Genomic DNA, 18,536 nt, shown 5'->3' with positions numbered 1-18,536 from the left:
AAAAAGAAATAATTATAATGAAAATAAATAAAAAAATAATAAAGGCTAAAAAAAAAATAATAAAATGGTTTATAGAATCTAAATAAATTATAAAAAAAAATTGGTGCCAGCATAAAGGAGCGCTACATGTACAGAAACTAATCTAAAAGTTTTGGGAGCAACTTTTTGGGGGTAAAATTCCTCTTTAAGAAGATTTTGTGATAATTATAAAAAGGTCCAGCAGATTTTGAAGCCCCCTCCCCCCATCCAGGCTGAGTAATCAGTCCCTGATCAGGCCCCTCTAATCCTCTGAAGCCAGGGACCATGGATCTCAGGGAGAGTGAGGGCAAAGGTTGCCCCGAAAATATCCGAGTCCAGAATATCTGTAGCGACTGTGTCTTCTCCCCCCCAATTGTTGGGAGTTGTCGTTTTGCGGAGAGCCAGGGCTGTGGAGTGCAGATGGACAGAGAAGACCTCTTTAAATTAACCCTTTCTGGTCTGGCTGTGGAATAAAAGGGGAGCTGTCAATCACGCTGAAGCCCCGCCCCCACCCCGCGAGCTGCTCCATCCTGTAAACATTGGTGGCGCCATTCTGCTTTCGGGGAGCTGCTTTAGTAATCAGTCGATCGTGGGGGTACTGAGAGTCAGATTCGCCAGTAGTCACAACAGGGTGCTCCCAGTCCTCCCCAGTAGGCTTCTCATGGACTCGCTCTTCACTTGGTCAAAAGTTTCTAATTTTTGTTTTTATTTTATTCCCGCAGTTGCCCTCAGTATTCCGTTTTTCGGTGCTTTAAAATCCGCCATACGGTTCCAGAGATATGGGACTTTTTATTGTCTTTACTAAGTGGGCGTGGCTCAAAGGGTAATTATGCCGCGCTAGACACACGCCCCTGAGGATCCTGTAAGCCACGCCCCCTTAAAAAAAAAAACATAGAAAAAGGCTCATATCTCTGGAACCATATGGCGGATTTAGAAAAAAAACAAAAAGTGGAATACTCCTAGGAGCAGCAGTAATAAAATGGGAGCAAAACTGGACCCTTGACTGGTCACTAGTGCTCTTTAAAGGGAAGTGATCATTAAAGGGGAAGTGCTCATTAATATGCAGGCATGCAAGTGGCACAACATATTTGTGAGGTTTTTTTTTACGTTGTGCACAGTGCCCCCGGATTTAAGGTTGGGCTTTAATGAGGAGGGATGTGTGTCTGTGTAATGAAATCCCACAGCTTTTTATGAGAACAAAGCGCTGACCCCCATTCATGTGACCTGAAAAACAAACATGGCCGACATTTTGATGTTCGCATTCTCAGAAATGTTTATTTAGTTGGGCTCAGTTGTTGGAACAAACGCGGAGATGAAAAGGAGACGGACTCGGCTTGTGACTGCCGGGGTCCCAGCCAACGAGGGGGGCGGTAAAGTTGTCCAGAAATATTGTAGTAAAGTCTGGCAAATCCAATGATTACGACAAAAGAAAAAGGGAGATACACAGTGGCCCGAGGAGACAGATGGGCGGTCTGCGAGGAGACCGGGAGCGACAGATGGCGGTCTGCGAGGAGACCGGGAGCGACAGATGGCGGTCTGCGAGGAGACCCGGAGCGACAGATGGCGTCTGCGAGGAGACCGGGAGCGACAGATGGCGGTCTGCGAGGAGACCGGGAGCGACAGATGGCGGTCTGCGAGGAGACCGGGAGCGACAGATGGCGGTCTGCGAGGAGACCGGGAGCGACAGATGGCGGTCTGCGAGGAGACCGGGAGCGACAGATGGCGGTCTGCGAGGAGACCGGGAGCGACAGATGGCGGTCTGCGAGGAGACCGGGAGCGACAGATGGCGGTCTGCGAGGAGACCGGGAGCGACAGATGGCGGTCTGCGAGGAGACCGGGAGCGACAGATGGCGGTCTGCGAGGAGACCGGGAGCGACAGATGGCGGTCTGCGAGGAGACCGGGAGCGACAGATGGCGGTCTGCGAGGAGACCGGGAGCGACAGATGGCGGTCTGCGAGGAGACCGGGAGCGACAGATGGCGCTCTGCGAGGAGACCGGGAGCGACAGATGGCGCTCTGCGAGGAGACCGGGAGCGACAGATGGCGGCTCTGCGAGGAGACCGGGAGCGACAGATGGCGCTCTGCGAGGAGACCGGGAGCGACAGATGGCGCTCTGCGAGGAGACCGGGAGCGACAGATGGCGCTCTGCGAGGAGACCGGGAGCGACAGATGGCGCTCTGCGAGGAGACCGGGAGCGACAGATGGCGCTCTGCGAGGAGACCGGGAGCGACAGATGGCGCTCTGCGAGGAGACCGGGAGCGACAGATGGCGCTCTGCGAGGAGACCGGGAGCGACAGATGGCGCTCTGCGAGGAGACCGGGAGCGACAGATGGCGGTCTGCGAGGAGACCGGGAGCGACAGATGGCGGTCTGCGAGGAGACCGGAGCGACAGATGGCGGTCTGCGAGGAGATCAGAAGAGATAGGTGACGGTCTACGAGGAGATCAGAAGATATAGATGGCGGTCTACGAGATCGGGAGCGACAGATGGCGGGCTATGAGAGGACGGGCTATGAGAGGACCAGGAGAGATAGATGGCGGTCTACGAGGGGACCAGGAGAGATAGATGGCGGTCTACGAGGAGATCAGAAGATATAGATGGCGGTCTACGAGATTGGGAGCGACAGATGGCGGTCTACGAGGAGATCAGAAGAGATAGATGGCGATCTATGAGGGGACAAGGAGAGATAGATGGCGGTCTACGAGGAGATCAGGAGAGATAGATGGCGGTCTACGAGGGGACCAGGAGAGATAGATGGCGGTCTACGAGGAGATCAGGAGAGATAGATGGCGGTCTACGAGGAGATCAGGAGAGATAGATGGCGGTCTACGAGGGGACCAGGAGAGATAGATGGCGGTCTACGAGGAGATCAGGAGAGATAGATGGCGGTCTACGAGGAGATCAGGAGAGATGATTGATGTCTACTAGGAGATGAGAGCTGGAATACATATGAGGCTGTACCCCCGGTATCCCGCCCGCGTTCTGGGAGCAGGTGTCCAACTGGACCTTGACAAGATTAGAACACGAGGGCCCGTGCGCCCGTCTGGTGCTCCACAGCTGCGCTCGGTGAGTCTGGACGCCATCTGCTTCTTCTGCCATTGGCATATTCCACCAGTCGTAGCTCGGACGTCGGATCAGAGGTTTTGCTTCTCTTCTTGGGGCTCCGGCATTCCACTTAACCCCTGAACTTCCCAGTCACTGGCACAGTTATATTACGTAACCCCCCTCCCCCTCCAGCCCAGACTCACCTATGGCCTGTGCCAGGGCGATGACGACTTCCTGGCAGGTGGTGGCCTCCGTCACCCCGCAGACGATCCTCTGGACCCCGTCCACCCACACTTTGAGTTCCATGATGAGGATCACAGTCTGGCGCTCACGTCATGTCAAATCTGCGGAGATAAAACAGGACAGTTACTTTTTAGTAATTTTTCTTCTTTTTTCCTGATCCTCCTGATTCATGACCAGTATAATAAATGCAGATTAGAGGGATGAGGTGCGGGGAGTCGCCCCTAAAACCCGTCCGTCCGCCCCCGACACACTAACGCAGGCCTCTGCTGACAACCATCTGGAGGAAATTAAGGATCCTTCTACCTGCCAAGAGCAGCGGTGCGCCGGCCGACCGGGGTGAGGCCGTTTCCGTGAGCAGGCAGCGCCCCGCGTTCACCCCACACCCCGGTCCACTTTGCTGACATCTTGCAATTCAATCCTGCGCTCCAGGATCCTAAACAAACAGCCCCGAGATCGAGGGGTGGAGGGGGCGACACGGGAGAAGAGGGGATATCTGTGCCGTATGCATCCCGGACTGTCAGCCTCACAGCAGCACAGAGGATTTCAGCACAGCGTAACTAAAGCGCGGGGCTGAGCTGTATATCACAGAGGCGAGATCTGCAGGGTGCGTTCGCACGTGTTAACTCCTATGAAGGGGCTGTCAGATAAACCGCGGCATTCCTGGGCTGCCGCCAGCGGGGGGCGCCCTGCTGAGATATGCCGGTCATCTAGGGGCGCAGTTATCTGTACTGCACAATATGGAGGGGAGACCCCACAGTGATGGAGCCGCCCCGCGTGTGGCCGCCTGCAAGGCCTTCTGCCAGAAAAGGTGTAATACCGCACACGACCTGTGGACAGTGGAGGCGCCATTCTCCCATAACACCCATAGAGGCACCACCTCCCTGTCCGGCAGGTCCGGGGCCCTCTACCCGTACTCGTTATGGACGACCTCGGACTCTTGTTTTTGAATCACCGCTCGCTCCGTTGTCGGCCGGTTGCTATGGGGACCGGAGTTCTGTCTTTTCTCCCTCTTCCTCTGACATGTTACAGGGCAAGCGCCGAATCTTCACAACATCCCCTATAGTGCAAAACCAGAGGAAACGGCCCTTTCCTGAAACACTCTGTGCTGCTGTGACATCTGTTTTGGCAATTACAACCTTGTGTGTTCCCCTCCTATCATCACACGTCCTTCTCCTGCAAGCTGTCAGCAAACTGCTCTGCTGAAGTACTCTGTGCTGCTGTGTAACCTCACATCTACCTCCATGCCCCCCCTCTGATGTCACATACAGGCCTGTCCACCCTTACACCATTCAGATCACACAGGCCAATGACAACCCTCCCCCCAGAAGACTAGCTCACCCCTCTGCTGAAATACTCTGTTCTGCTGGGTGCCCAAAGCTTCAATGATCAGCACAAGCCTCTTCTGAAATACTCTGTGCTGCTCTTTCCTTCTCGCCTCATGGCATTCCCGCCTTCCCTCATTGTCCTGCTCTTCTAATATGTCCACTCCTGATAACACTTTTCTCCTGAAATGCTCTGTGCTACTGGGGGCCCTGCTCAATCTTTAATCAGTTTCCATCCCCCTCCTTCAGGGGCTCACTCCTCTGCCCCTGTATACAGCCTCCACCAACAGTACATCGCTCCTCCGCCCCTGTATACAGCCTCCACCAACAGTACATCGCTCCTCCGCCCCTGTATACAGCCTCCACCAACAGTACATCGCTCCTCCGCCCCTGTATACAGCCTCCACCAACAGTACATCGCTCCTCCGCCCCTGTATACAGCCTCCACCAACAGTACATCGCTCCTCCGCCCCTGTATACAGCCTCCACCAACAGTACATCGCTCCTCCGCCCCTGTATACAGCCTCCACCAACAGTACATCGCTCCTCCGCCCCTGTATACAGCCTCCACCAACAGTACATCGCTCCTCCGCCCCTGTATACAGCCTCCACCAACAGTACATCGCTCCTCCGCCCCTGTATACAGCCTCCACCAACAGTACATCGCTCCTCCGCCCCTGTATACAGCCTCCACCAACAGTACATCGCTCCTCCGCCCCTGTATACAGCCTCCACCAACAGTACATCGCTCCTCCGCCCCTGTATACAGCCTCCACCAACAGTACATCGCTCCTCCGCCCCTGTATACAGCCTCCACCAACAGTACATCGCTCCTCCGCCCCTGTATACAGCCTCCACCAACAGTACATCGCTCCTCCGCCCCTGTATACAGCCTCCACCTACAGTACATCGCTCCTCGGCTCCTGTATACAGCCTCCACCTGCAGTACATCGCTCCTCGGCCCCGGTATACAGCCTCCACCTGCAGTACATCGCTCCTCGGCTCCTGTATACAGCCTCCACCTGCAGTACATCGCTCCTCGGCTCCTGTATACAGCCTCCACCTGCAGTACATCGCTCCTCGGCTCCTGTATACAGCCTCCACCTGCAGTACATCGCTCCTCGGCTCCTGTATACAGCCTCCACCTGCAGTACATCGCTCCTCGGCCCCTGTATACAGCCTCCACCTGCAGTACATCGCTCCTCGGCCCCTGTATACAGCCTCCACCTGCAGTACATCGCTCCTCGGCCCCTGTATACAGCCTCCACCTGCAGTACATCGCTCCTCGGCTCCTGTATACAGCCTCCACCTGCAGTACATCGCTCCTCGGCTCCTGTATACAGCCTCCACCTGCAGTACATCGCTCCTCGGCTCCTGTATACAGCCTCCACCTGCAGTACATCGCTCCTCGGCTCCTGTATACAGCCTCCACCTGCAGTACATCGCTCCTCGGCTCCTGTATACAGCCTCCACCTGCAGTACATCGCTCCTCGGCTCCTGTATACAGCCTCCACCTGCAGTACATCGCTCCTCGGCTCCTGTATACAGCCTCCACCTGCAGTACATCGCTCCTCGGCTCCTGTATACAGCCTCCACCTGCAGTACATCGCTCCTCGGCTCCTGTATACAGCCTCCACCTGCAGTACATCGCTCCTCGGCTCCTGTATACAGCCTCCACCTGCAGTACATCGCTCCTCGGCTCCTGTATACAGCCTCCACCTGCAGTACATCGCTCCTCGGCCCCTGTATACAGCCTCCACCTGCAGTACATCGCTCCTCGGCCCCTGTATACAGCCTCCACCTGCAGTACATCGCTCCTCGGCTCCTGTATACAGCCTCCACCTGCAGTACATCGCTCCTCGGCTCCTGTATACAGCCTCCACCTGCAGTACATCGCTCCTCGGCTCCTGTATACAGCCTCCACCTGCAGTACATCGCTCCTCGGCTCCTGTATACAGCCTCCACCTGCAGTACATCGCTCCTCGGCTCCTGTATACAGCCTCCACCTGCAGTACATCGCTCCTCGGCTCCTGTATACAGCCTCTAATCCCAACGGCGCCATCTAAGGGACTAACCTGCTGGGATTAGAGCAGAGGCCATATTCTTTGCCCCTAGGTAACTCAGCCACACCTGTGGCCGTGGATGAAACTTTCGCCACGAGGGGGCAGAATTTTGAAGCTGTACCTCTCGCTACCGGGCTCCGTTAATAATTCCTCTCCCCATAAATCAAATCCCAGCAGATGTGTTAGGACCGAAGATCCTCGTAATAGAGAGTGGAAAGTGAAATAAAATGTCACAATGGTCGCCCCCTACTGCAGACAGTGCTGAGCCATGACAATGGATCAGGACTTGTCAACACCCCGTAATTCAATCATTAACCTTACATGGGCGATCGCCTGTTAACAGAGGAACTAGACCCGTGGCGGCCATGTTGGTTGTCACCCAGCTTTCCCACTTTCATCCAGCCTTTATATAATTTCTTATAGATCCTCTTCCAACAATTTCAGAGTCCTGACTGTTCACTATAGGGCCGCACTTATTACTGCGGACCCCCGGCCCGGGCCACAGACCTGCTGCCTCAGCACATCTAATGGGATCCCGGGAAGGGGGGTAAGTGGGAGCAGTGTCTAATTTATGGTGAAGATGAGGATGAGGGGGATGGGAACAGCCAGTAATGCGGGGGCACATAAGGGGGTATTCACACTGTGAGGTCCCATCAAGTTTTTCTTTGTGAATTTTACAACAATCCTGTCAAAAACCTTCAAACCTTCACAAATAAACAAGGTGCCACATGTGACGGGTGCACAGGTATTCTGTCTCTGACACACTGACACAAACTACAGCTGTGCGAGCAAGACGAGGACAAATCATCCCATAATGGTCAGTGAGTCATGTGACACCCCCATATATACAAGAATATAACTACTATACTACTGCCCCCTATGCACAAGAATATAACTACTATAATACTGCCCCCTATATACAAGAATATAACTAGTATAATACCGCCTCCTATGTACAAGAATATAACTACTATAATACTGCTCCTATGTACAAGAATATAACTACTATAATACTGCCCCCTATGTACAAGAATATAACTACTATAATACTGCTCCTATGTACAAGAATATAACTACTATAATACTGCCCCCTATGTACAAGAATATAACTACTATAATACTGCCCCTATGTACAAGAATATAACTACTATAATACTGCTGCTATGTGCAAGAATATAACTACTATAATACTGCCCCTATGTACAAGAATTTAACTACTATAATACTGCCCCCTATGTACAAGAATATAACTACTATAATACTGCCCCTATGTACAAGAATATAACTACTATAATACTACCCCCTATGTACAAGAATATAACTACTATAATACTGCCCCCTATGTACAAGAATATAACTACTATAATACTGCCCCCTATGTACAAGAATATAACTACTATAATACTGCCCCCTATGTACAAGAATATAACTACTATAATACTGCCCCCTATGTATAAGAATATAACTACTATAATACTGCTCCTATGTACAAGAATATAACTACTATAATACTGCCCCCTATGTATAAGAATATAACTACTATAATACTGCCCCCTATGTACAAGAATATAACTACTATAATACTGCTCCTATGTACAAGAATATAACTAGTATAATACCGCCTCCTATGTACAAGAATATAACTACTATAATACGGCCCCCTATGTACAAGAATATAACTACTATAATACTGCCCCCTATGTACAAGAATATAACTACTATAATACTGCCCCCTATGTACAAGAATATAACTACTATAATACTGCCCCCTATGTACAAGAATATAACTACTATAATACCGCCATATGTTGGGATATATACATAGAAGCTTTCTCCATCTCCGATCGCTCATCTTCTCCGGGGGGATCTATATTAAGCTCTGGCACACAATCAGTGACTCATCCGCCATCTCCATCTGGAGAAGTTATCAGTGGAAGTTTCTTCTAAACTTGTGTATGTAACACGGCAGAGGGGGAGATAATGGCGGTATTAATACTCAGTTATCTCCGGCGGCTGGGGCCGCTCTCCACTTCAGGCTGCTATTTCGGGGGGGCTGCTATCTGCATATACTTGTGATCACCCCAACATTCACTTGTGGTTTTAGTAGATGATGATCTATTAGTGATGATGGGACAATATGGACGACGTATCGCAGTATATAAGGAAATGCAGAAGCCAATATGGCCACCAGTCCCTCTCCACGGTCATCGGGCCTAGTTACGCAAGTCGCTTCACTCCTACATGACTCATAATATCAGACTAAATTTGCCAATTCAAACTCTGGGGAAGATGGCCGCCATAAGTGTGACGGTTGGAGTGGCGGCCATGTTAGTTGTCACGCAGAATTCTCATAAACAGATATAACTATGGGAAGCCATTTTGGAAAAATGACCTAAAAATTGTGACATGACGGTCGTACGCAATCATAGTAACAAGGTTTCATGCATTTAGGCCTCATTGATCAAAATGGCCTTTGTTTCCCATAGCAACCAATCACAGCGCAGCTTACATTCCTTAAACAGCTCTGGCAAAATGTAAGCTGCTCCGTGATTGGTTGCTAGGAGCAACAAATGCAGTGTTGATAAATCTGCCCCTATTGCTTTTATGAAATGACCTTTAAAAGGGCCCCCGGTAGTTTCTGGGGCCGCTGTTAATGTCCCTAGATGTCGGGGTTGACATCGATCGCGGAGATCAGTGACTGTTACTTGAACGGTCACATGACCAACAATTTAAAAGTTGTTTATAAACTCAGCAGGTTATAATAGTGTAAGAGCGTAATAAAGCGGAGAAGCACACTATCTGCCAGCTAGAAACAGCTGATAACAGAGAAATAGATCACGCTCTGAAGACAAGAATACACGTGCACTGTCTCTTTAAGAAAGATTTAAAGGGCTCTTACGCCCTAAATAAGATACAGGGAGGGGCGGTGAATAAATGGTGCAACCAGGTCTATTTTTAGGTGATAATTTCATAATGGATATTAATGAGCAGTCCCTCCCGGTAAAGGACAGGTGAGTCGTCACCCCAGTCCCTCCCTGATCGGGGTGGAACACGTGTTTTGGGTCTTTCTGGTAAAACCTCATTCGGAGCGTTGAAATCCTAAAAATAGAGAAGACTGCAGCGTGCGGGAAGTGGAAATGTCTAACAGATGTGACTGCTGCAGATGGAAAACGTCACCCCGCGGCCCTGTGGAAAACAACGGGGAGTTCTGCGCCGCCCCAAATCATATGATGGCGAATTCTGACGGATTTATGGAGGTGACCTCAAAAGAAAGAAACAAGCAAATCTCCCAAAATTTGTTCCAGGCACGACGCATGTCACCCCCATATGGTCACATGGGGCACAGAGGGCGGCTGCGAAACTGAAGCGGCAGGCGGCTGCGGAACTGAAGCGGCGGGCGGCTGCGAAACTGAAGCGGCGGGCGGCTGCGGAACTGAAGCGGCGCGAGGCTGCGGAACTGAAGCGGCGCGAGGCTGCGGAACTGAAGCGGCGCGAGGCTGCGGAACTGAAGCGGCGCGAGGCTGCGGAACTGAAGCGGCGCGAGGCTGCGGAACTGAAGCGGCGCGAGGCTGCGGAACTGAAGCGGCGCGAGGCTGCGGAACTGAAGCGGCGGGCGGCTGCGAAACTGAAGCGGCGCGAGGCTGCGAAACTGAAGCGGCGCGAGGCTGCGAAACTGAAGCGGCGCGAGGCTGCGGAACTGAAGCGGCGCGAGGCTGCGGAACTGAAGCGGCGCGAGGCTGCGGAACTGAAGCGGCGCGAGGCTGCGGAACTGAAGCGGCGCGAGGCTGCGGAACTGAAGCGGCGCGAGGCTGCGGAACTGAAGCGGCGCGAGGCTGCGAAACTGAAGCGGCGCGAGGCTGCGAAACTGAAGCGGCGCGAGGCTGCGGAACTGAAGCGGCGCGAGGCTGCGGAACTGAAGCGGCGCGAGGCTGCAGAGCTGAAGCGCAGACAGGACTCGAGAAAATGAGCATTTGTTAATTTTTAACCCTTTCTCAGGCCCCTGCCATTTTGCTTGCAAATTCCATCATTCTCAGGATCGGTTGCTCATTTCCCCTGAACTTTTTCTCCTTTAAGTCCTGCCGCCTACACCCCCCCCCCCCCCCCCAGCGATTACATGATGTGGGGGGCCATGTTTGAATGCGGATACGTATGTGAATGGATTTCCTGATCTCTCCGCTCCAGATTTCCTTCTTTATATGGGAGCCGCAGACATGGCGCTGACTCAGTCTTTCCTCCCCCGTGTTATCTGCAGAGCTCGTATCCTACGGTACAGATGTTGGGTTTTGCCAGTCACAGCCCCCCAAGTGCACACAGCAACATGAAGTCTGTCTGAACACGTCCCGAGGGTCACCCATCTTTCCCAGAATCCTGAATAGCAAAAGAGGATTGTGGAGAAGTGTAAAAACACAAAGATGGTCGGACAGAACAGCCAAAACCTTACTAGTGATGGACTCTGTCAGGATGGAAACTGGAGGATGAGACATAAGTGAAGAACGTGAAGACACGAGTCATTCCTGAGACGTGAGGTCACTTGTAGTAGGATCTGATCCCATGTTCCAGCTCAGGGCGACCGAGGCCGAAAATAAACCGGATAACCTGTCTCCAATTTTTGGAAAAGGATTATACAAGAATAGTCCCTTCTCCACACATTATTTATCCTGTACTACCCCACAGCTGCACTCACTATTCTGCTGGTGCAGTCACTGTGTACATACATTACATTACTGATCCTGAGTTACATCCTGTATTATACCCCACAGCTGCACTCACTATTCTGCTGGTGCAGTCACTGTGTACATACATTACATTACTGATCCTGAGTTACATCCTGTATTATACTCCAGAGCTGCACTCACTATTCTGCTGGTGCAGTCACTGTGTACATACATTACATTACTGATCCTGAGTTACATCCTGTATTATACTCCAGAGCTGCACTCACTATTCTGCTGGTGCAGTCACTGTGTACATACATTACATTATTGACCCTGAGTTACCTCCTGTATTATCCTCCAGAGCAGCGCTCGCCTATGGAGAACATTCTGTACTATCAGCCATTTCATTCATATTTAAAGCTCTGACTAGGATAAAGCCTCCAGCGTCTCGTCCTCTCGCAGCCGCATGGCTCACGAGCGTTAACGGACGTGACGAGAATGATGAACGCGCGTCTCATTACCATCCTGACTGCCGGGTTATGTAATAAGTCGCTTAAAGGGGAACTCCACATTATATGAGAGTTGGATTGGAAGCAATACATGAATTACAAGCTGTCATGAGGCCCCAACATGGCATGGTAGGTCGTGCACTAGTGATTAGTGTACTACAAGTTCCAGCACGACCACCATTCACACTATAGGAAGGTTGGAAACTACACAATACACCACAGGCCTGGTTTCCCATAGTAACCAGTTTGATACCAATCGGAATCCATGTTTCATTTTACCACTGCAGTTTAGAAAATGAAAGCTGATCTCCTATTGGCTGCTAAAAGCAACAAAGCCAGCTGTGTTCCTCTCAATAAACTTTATTTAAACTGAGCTGAACAATTATTTTTGGCTATAATTTGGGATTATATATTTAAAAGGGGCGCAAAATGTATGACCCAACTTTATAGGATCGGGCCACCCGGGGGACTTTGGCTGCAGCAACAGGGGGGGCGTGAGTCTCCATTAATCGATGTTACGCTCTGATGGGAGTTGTAGTTCCACAACAGCCGCAAAAATGACCGATTTCCAGACGTAAAAGCTTAATATGTTCATTTTTGTTGAGCTCCTCATTCTTCACGGATAAATCCTAATCTAGATGAACCATCTGCCGCCATACTGAGCCGTGATCAACGCTTTCCCCAGAGACCCCCATATATAGCAGCCGCCGACGTAACACCATGAAAATCCCCCAAAAAATGAATATATTTTACTGTCTGATCCGTGAATTTACCACACAATCGCCATTTTGTAGCCACATTACTCCAGTCACATCCAGAGCTGCGTTCACAAATTGAATAGTTGCCCTTAGAAACAACAAAGACTCCTCTTTTTATCCGGGGAGGGTTGTCAAGTATAATTTATTTCCTCAGAGTTGTCAGACATATGACTTAACGGCTATAACGGGGTGTTATCTCATCTCCCACAATGCACTGCTCTCAGAAAAATTATGAAAAGTGGCTTTAGATGTGAACGGAGAACTTTGGGAGTTAAAAAAGAAGTATTCCCTTTTCTAAGACCCTATCCCAATATGTAACAGGTGTAATGATAAAAATATTAGCAAATAATTCCAATTAGAAATGTAGTCTAGTACATCTGATTAGCTATGTCGCTTACCCCATGTGCAGGGCATTGCAGTGGCTTAGATATCCATGGTTATGACCATTAACAGGTAACTGTCACTATGCAAGTGGTCGCAACCATGGATACCTAAGCTACTGCAATGCCCTGCACATGGGGTAAGCAACATCGTTAATCAGAAGAGCTAGACTACATTTCTAATTGGAATTATTTGCTAATAATAATAATAATAATAATAATAAGTGAAGCTGTCCTTTAAATCGCCAACCACCAAATACAATTGTGACAATGGCTGATTGAAACAAAAGCTTTTTATTCCCCCCCTGTAGGCCGGGGGCGAGGGCGGTTTACTGAGAAAACACTGCGGGGTGAAGAATCCGAGCTACGGGCTCAGTGTTGTCCGGCTTAGGAAAACTAACGGGAATAATGGAGATTGACCCTGCGGAGTGGTCACCGGGCTACTGGGCAAATAATGGCAGACAGTGGCGACAGCGGCTCTAGAGACACCGTCCTAATCTCCCCACAATCCGGCTACCTGTCATGGGAGAGAAGAAGCAGCAGGAAACACTTAAGACTCATTCAAGTAGATTAATCCCCAGTGCCCCCAGCACTAGACCTCTAAATCCCAGCACTGGGTATCTACACTGTAAAAAAAAAAAACACAGGCGCTAGAGCAGAGACCGGCGCTATTACACAGGCGCTCCCGCAGACACCGGAGCAGAGACCGGCGCTATTACACAGGCGCTCCCGCAGAGACCGGCGCTATTACACAGGCGCTCCCGCAGAGACCGGCGCTATTACACAAGCGCTCCCGCAGAGACCGGCGCTATTACACAGGCGCTCCCGCAAAGACCGGCGCTATTACACAGGCGCTCCCGCAAAGACCGGCGCTATTACACAGGCGCTCCCGCAGAGACCGGCGCTATTACACAAGCGCTCCCGCAGAGACCGGCGCTATTACACAAGCGCTCCCGCAGAGACCGGCGCTATTACACAGGTGCTATAGCAGAGACCGGCGTTATTACACAGGCACTGCCGCAGAGACCGGCGCTATTACACAGGCACTCCCGCAGAGACCAGCGCTATTACACAGGCACTGCCGCAGAGACCGGCGCTATTACACAGGCGCTCCCGCAGAGACCGGCGCTATTACACAGGTGCTATAGCAGAGACCGGCGTTATTACACAGGCACTGCCGCAGAGACCGGCGCTATTACACAGGCACTCCCGCAGAGACCAGCGCTATTACACAGGCACTGCCGCAGAGACCGGCGCTATTACACAGGCGCTCCCGCAGAGACTGGCGCTATTACACAGGCGCTCCCGCAGAGACTGGCGTTATTACACAGGCACTCCCGCAGAGACCAGCGCTATTACACAGGCACTGCCGCAGAGACCGGCGCTATTACACAGGCGCTCCCGCAGAGACTGGCGCTATTACACAGGTGCTATAGCAGAGACCGGCGCTATTACACAGGTGCTATAGCAGAGACCGGCGTTATTACACAGGCACTGCCGCAGAGACCGGCGCTATTACACAGGCACTCCCGCAGAGACCAGCGCTATTACACAGGCACTGCCGCAGAGACCGGCGCTATTACACAGGCGCTCCCGCAGAGAGCGGCGCTATTACACAGGCGCCACAGCAGAGACCAGCGCTATTACACAGGCGCCACAGCAGAGACCAGCACTATTACACAGGCGCTACAGCAGAGAGTGGTGCTATTACACAGGCGCTCCAGCAGAGACCAGCGCTATTACACAGGCGCTACAGCAGAGACCAGCGCTATTACACAGGCGCTAAAGCAGAGACCAGCGCTATTACACAGGCGCTCCAGCAGAGACCAGCGCTATTACACAGGCGCTCCAGCAGAGACCAGAGCTATTACACAGGCGCTCCAGCAGAGACCAGCGCTATTACACAGGCGCTCCAGCAGAGACCAGAGCTATTACACAGGCGCTCCAGCAGAGACCAGCGCTATTACACAGGCGCTCCAGCAGAGACCAGCGCTATTACACAGGAGCTACAGCAGAGAGCGGTGCTATTACACAGGCGCTACAGTAGAGAGCAGCGCTATTACACAGGCGCTCCAGCAGAGACCAGCGCTATTACACAAGCGCCACAGGCGAGAGCGGTGCTATTACACAGGTGCTACAGCAGAGAGCAGCGCTATTACACAGGCGCCACAGCAGAGACCAGCGCTATTACACAGGCGCCACAGCAGAGACCAGCACTATTACACAGGCGCTACAGCAGAGAGTGGTGCTATTACACAGGCGCTCCAGCAGAGACCAGCGCTATTACACAGGCGCTACAGCAGAGACCAGCGCTATTACACAGGCGCTAAAGCAGAGACCAGCGCTATTACACAGGCGCTCCAGCAGAGACCAGCGCTATTACACAAGCGCCACAGGCGAGAGCGGTGCTATTACACAGGTGCTACAGCAGAGAGCAGCGCTATTACACAGGCGCCACAGCAGAGACCAGCGCTATTACACAGGAGCTACAGCAGAGAGCGGTGCTATTACACAGGCGCTACAGTAGAGAGCAGCGCTATTACACAGGCGCTCTAGCAGAGACCGGCGCTATTACACAGGCGCCACAGCAGAGAGCAGCGCTATTACACAGGCGCTACAGCAGAGAGCGGCGCTATTACACAGGCGCCACAGCAGAGACCAGCGCTATTACACAGGCGCTCCAGCAGAGACCAGCGCTATTACACAAGCGCCACAGGCGAGAGCGGTGCTATTACACAGGTGCTACAGCAGAGAGCAGCGCTATTACACAGGCGCCACAGCAGAGACCAGCGCTATTACACAGGCGCCACAGCAGAGACCAGCACTATTACACAGGCGCTACAGCAGAGAGTGGTGCTATTACACAGGCGCTCCAGCAGAGACCAGCGCTATTACACAGGCGCTACAGCAGAGACCAGCGCTATTACACAGGCGCTAAAGCAGAGACCAGCGCTATTACACAGGCGCTCCAGCAGAGACCAGCGCTATTACACAGGCGCTCCAGCAGAGACCAGAGCTATTACACAGGCGCTCCAGCAGAGACCAGCGCTATTACACAGGCGCTCCAGCAGAGACCAGCGCTATTACACAGGCGCTCCAGCAGAGACCAGCGCTATTACACAGGCGCTCCAGCAGAGACCAGAGCTATTACACAGGTGCTACAGCAGAGACCAGAGCTATTACACAGGTGCTACAGCAGAGAGCGGCGCTACTACACAGGCGTTATTTCTCTGAATACCGTACAGTCCTGCTCATCGTTATTGGCACCCTTGAAGTTTAAGTACATAACGTGAAATATCTCCTGAAAAAAATGAATCATTGTTTTGTGTAGAGACTCGTGCTAAATACAAAAGAGCAAATGATAAACAATTTAAAACAAAAAACAATGGGAGGGAAAAATAGAAAAACCTAAAGCTTGCTGTGTCACTGGTATTGGAACCTTTACATTAATTTAGTATGGAAACACATTTATTATTATTATTATTATTTATTATTATAGACTCACCTGTGAGAAATCACAAAAAAATATTCACCTGTGATTGTCGGTGCCCATGTGACATGAATTAGCCAATGAATGATGACTTTGGTGTTTTAAAAAGCCACATGGTAGGCCCTGTTCCTTTGTCAAAATGGTGAAGACAAAGGAGCTGTCTGAGGACATCAGAAGTGCTATTACTAGCAAATACAAGACTTCCAAAGGGTATAAGGCCATCTCCAAAGTGATCCCAGTTTCAACTGTGTGCAATGTTACTAAGAAGTTTGCCAAGCATGAAAACGTCAAGAGCCTCCCTGGAAGTGGGGAAAGAGGAAAATTGACAAGAGATGTCTTCAAAGGTTGGTCAAACATCCAAAGACCTGAAGGCCAACCTGGAACAACCTGGAACAGTCTGGGGTCATGGTGTCAACAAGTACCATACGCCTAAACCAAGCAGAGCTTTATGGGCGAAGGCCAAGGAAGAAATCATTGCTGAAGAAATTACATAAAAAGGAACGACTGATCTATGCCAAAGAATACCTTGACAAACCACAATCCTTCTGGAAAAATGTTCTGGGGACAGATGAAACAAAAATAGAGCTTTTTGGCAATGCAAAGCAACAGTTTGTTTACAGACAGAGCAATGAAGCTTATAAGGAAAAGAACACCTTACCAACAGTTAAGCATGGTGGAGGATCCATAATGCTGTGGGGTTGCTTTGCTGCTTCTGATACTGGAGGCCTTGACTATCACAGGAATCATGAAATCAGAGAATTATCAAGAGATTTTAAAGCGAAATGTCCTACCAAGTGTAAGAAAACTTAGATTTTAAGATCATGGGTCCTCCAGAAAGAAAATGACCCAAAGCACACATCCAAAAGTACACAGGAATGGTTGAAAGAAAAAATGGACTGTTTTAAAATGGCAAGCAATGAGTCCTGACCTCGATCCCATTGAAAATCTTTGGGGTGAGCTGAAATCTGCCATTGGGAAAAAGATCCTGCAAACATTCAAGAGCTCGAACAAACTGCAAAGGAAGATGGGAGAAAACTCCAGCTGAGAAGTGCAAGAAGCTTATAGATGGCTACAAGAAACGTCTGGAGGCTGTCAGCAAAGCCAAAGGGTGTGCAACCAAGTATTAATTAGGGGGGCAACCATGTATTAATTATGGGGGCCTTTATTGCTGCACATGCTGTTTATTCTGTTTCTTCTTTAAAATTGTAACATGGAAGTTGATAATGTTTTATTTTTGTATTACTTTTGATCACTAATTAAAAAATCCTGAGGATATAACTTTGGTATGTTTCCATTTATTTCTGAAGATATTGTACAGTCTATGCAAAAAATGAAGGGGTGACAATAATGGGGGGCAACTAAGTTTTTTTTGCAGCACTTTGGGAAAAATCCAATACGCGTGAATAGACCCCAATATCTCCGGTCGGCTGCCAGCTGAGGAGGATTACTACTTCATCATCCTCCGCCTGCAGATGAGCGGTCAGCGTTAACGGATCCTCGTTAAAATTCTGGCAGCCATCTTTGCCCTTAATTCATCCCAGGTGCGGTAAGTTTACTCTGGTGCGCTCCTCCAGGCCGGCGCTCCCCCTCTTGTGAGCGGCCATTACACGGGAGGGTGGGAGAGGCCGCGTATGGAATTTACAGCAACACAGACACTTGCAGCCAAGTGGAAAGTATTTACTTCAGACACAAGGAGAGAACTGGCACCGACCCGGGGGCCTCGTATTATACAATGCCGCGTAATAAAAACATCTCTGGGAGCATCGCCTGCTACGTGCTGCGGGACGTGCAGCAAATACCCCATAAAAATATCATCTTAAAGGAGACGTGACAGAAGAAATGACAAAAATCCCCTTAAAGTGCATTAAAAATGTGAAAACTGTGTCCCAATATCTTATATCTAGGCTGAAATATGATAATATGGGGATACAGGCCCGACGCCTGAGGCTGCACTACTGGGAGATTCCGATATCAACGTCTCCCTCAGTCAGGTGGGACAGCGGGAGACTGTGCTGACAGCAGGGTCTAAGCCATACATGTCAAAATCTGGACTGC

The 18,536-nt window shown here is 50.7% G+C and overlaps 1 protein-coding gene across 1 annotated transcript in view; it reads right to left on the bottom strand.

Annotated features, from left to right (window-relative positions):
* Positions 1 to 18,536, bottom strand: part of RASSF8 (Ras association domain family member 8) — a 35,902-nt gene that overhangs the window by 5,226 nt on the left and 12,140 nt on the right. The window contains 1 exon segment of the mRNA XM_073650265.1: positions 3,265 to 3,405. Within this exon segment, the coding sequence (XP_073506366.1) occupies positions 3,265 to 3,367 (103 nt within the window). The 5' untranslated portion in view covers positions 3,368 to 3,405.

This window comes from Phyllobates terribilis, unplaced genomic scaffold (genome assembly GCF_046119375.1).
Source record: "Phyllobates terribilis strain yellow unplaced genomic scaffold, ASM4611937v1 Scaffold_10__3_contigs__length_209671492, whole genome shotgun sequence".
NCBI classification, from domain to species: Eukaryota; Metazoa; Chordata; class Amphibia; order Anura; family Dendrobatidae; genus Phyllobates; species Phyllobates terribilis.
The sequence above is the reverse complement of the archived record's forward strand: the minus strand, read 5'-3'. Positions and strand labels throughout refer to the sequence as shown.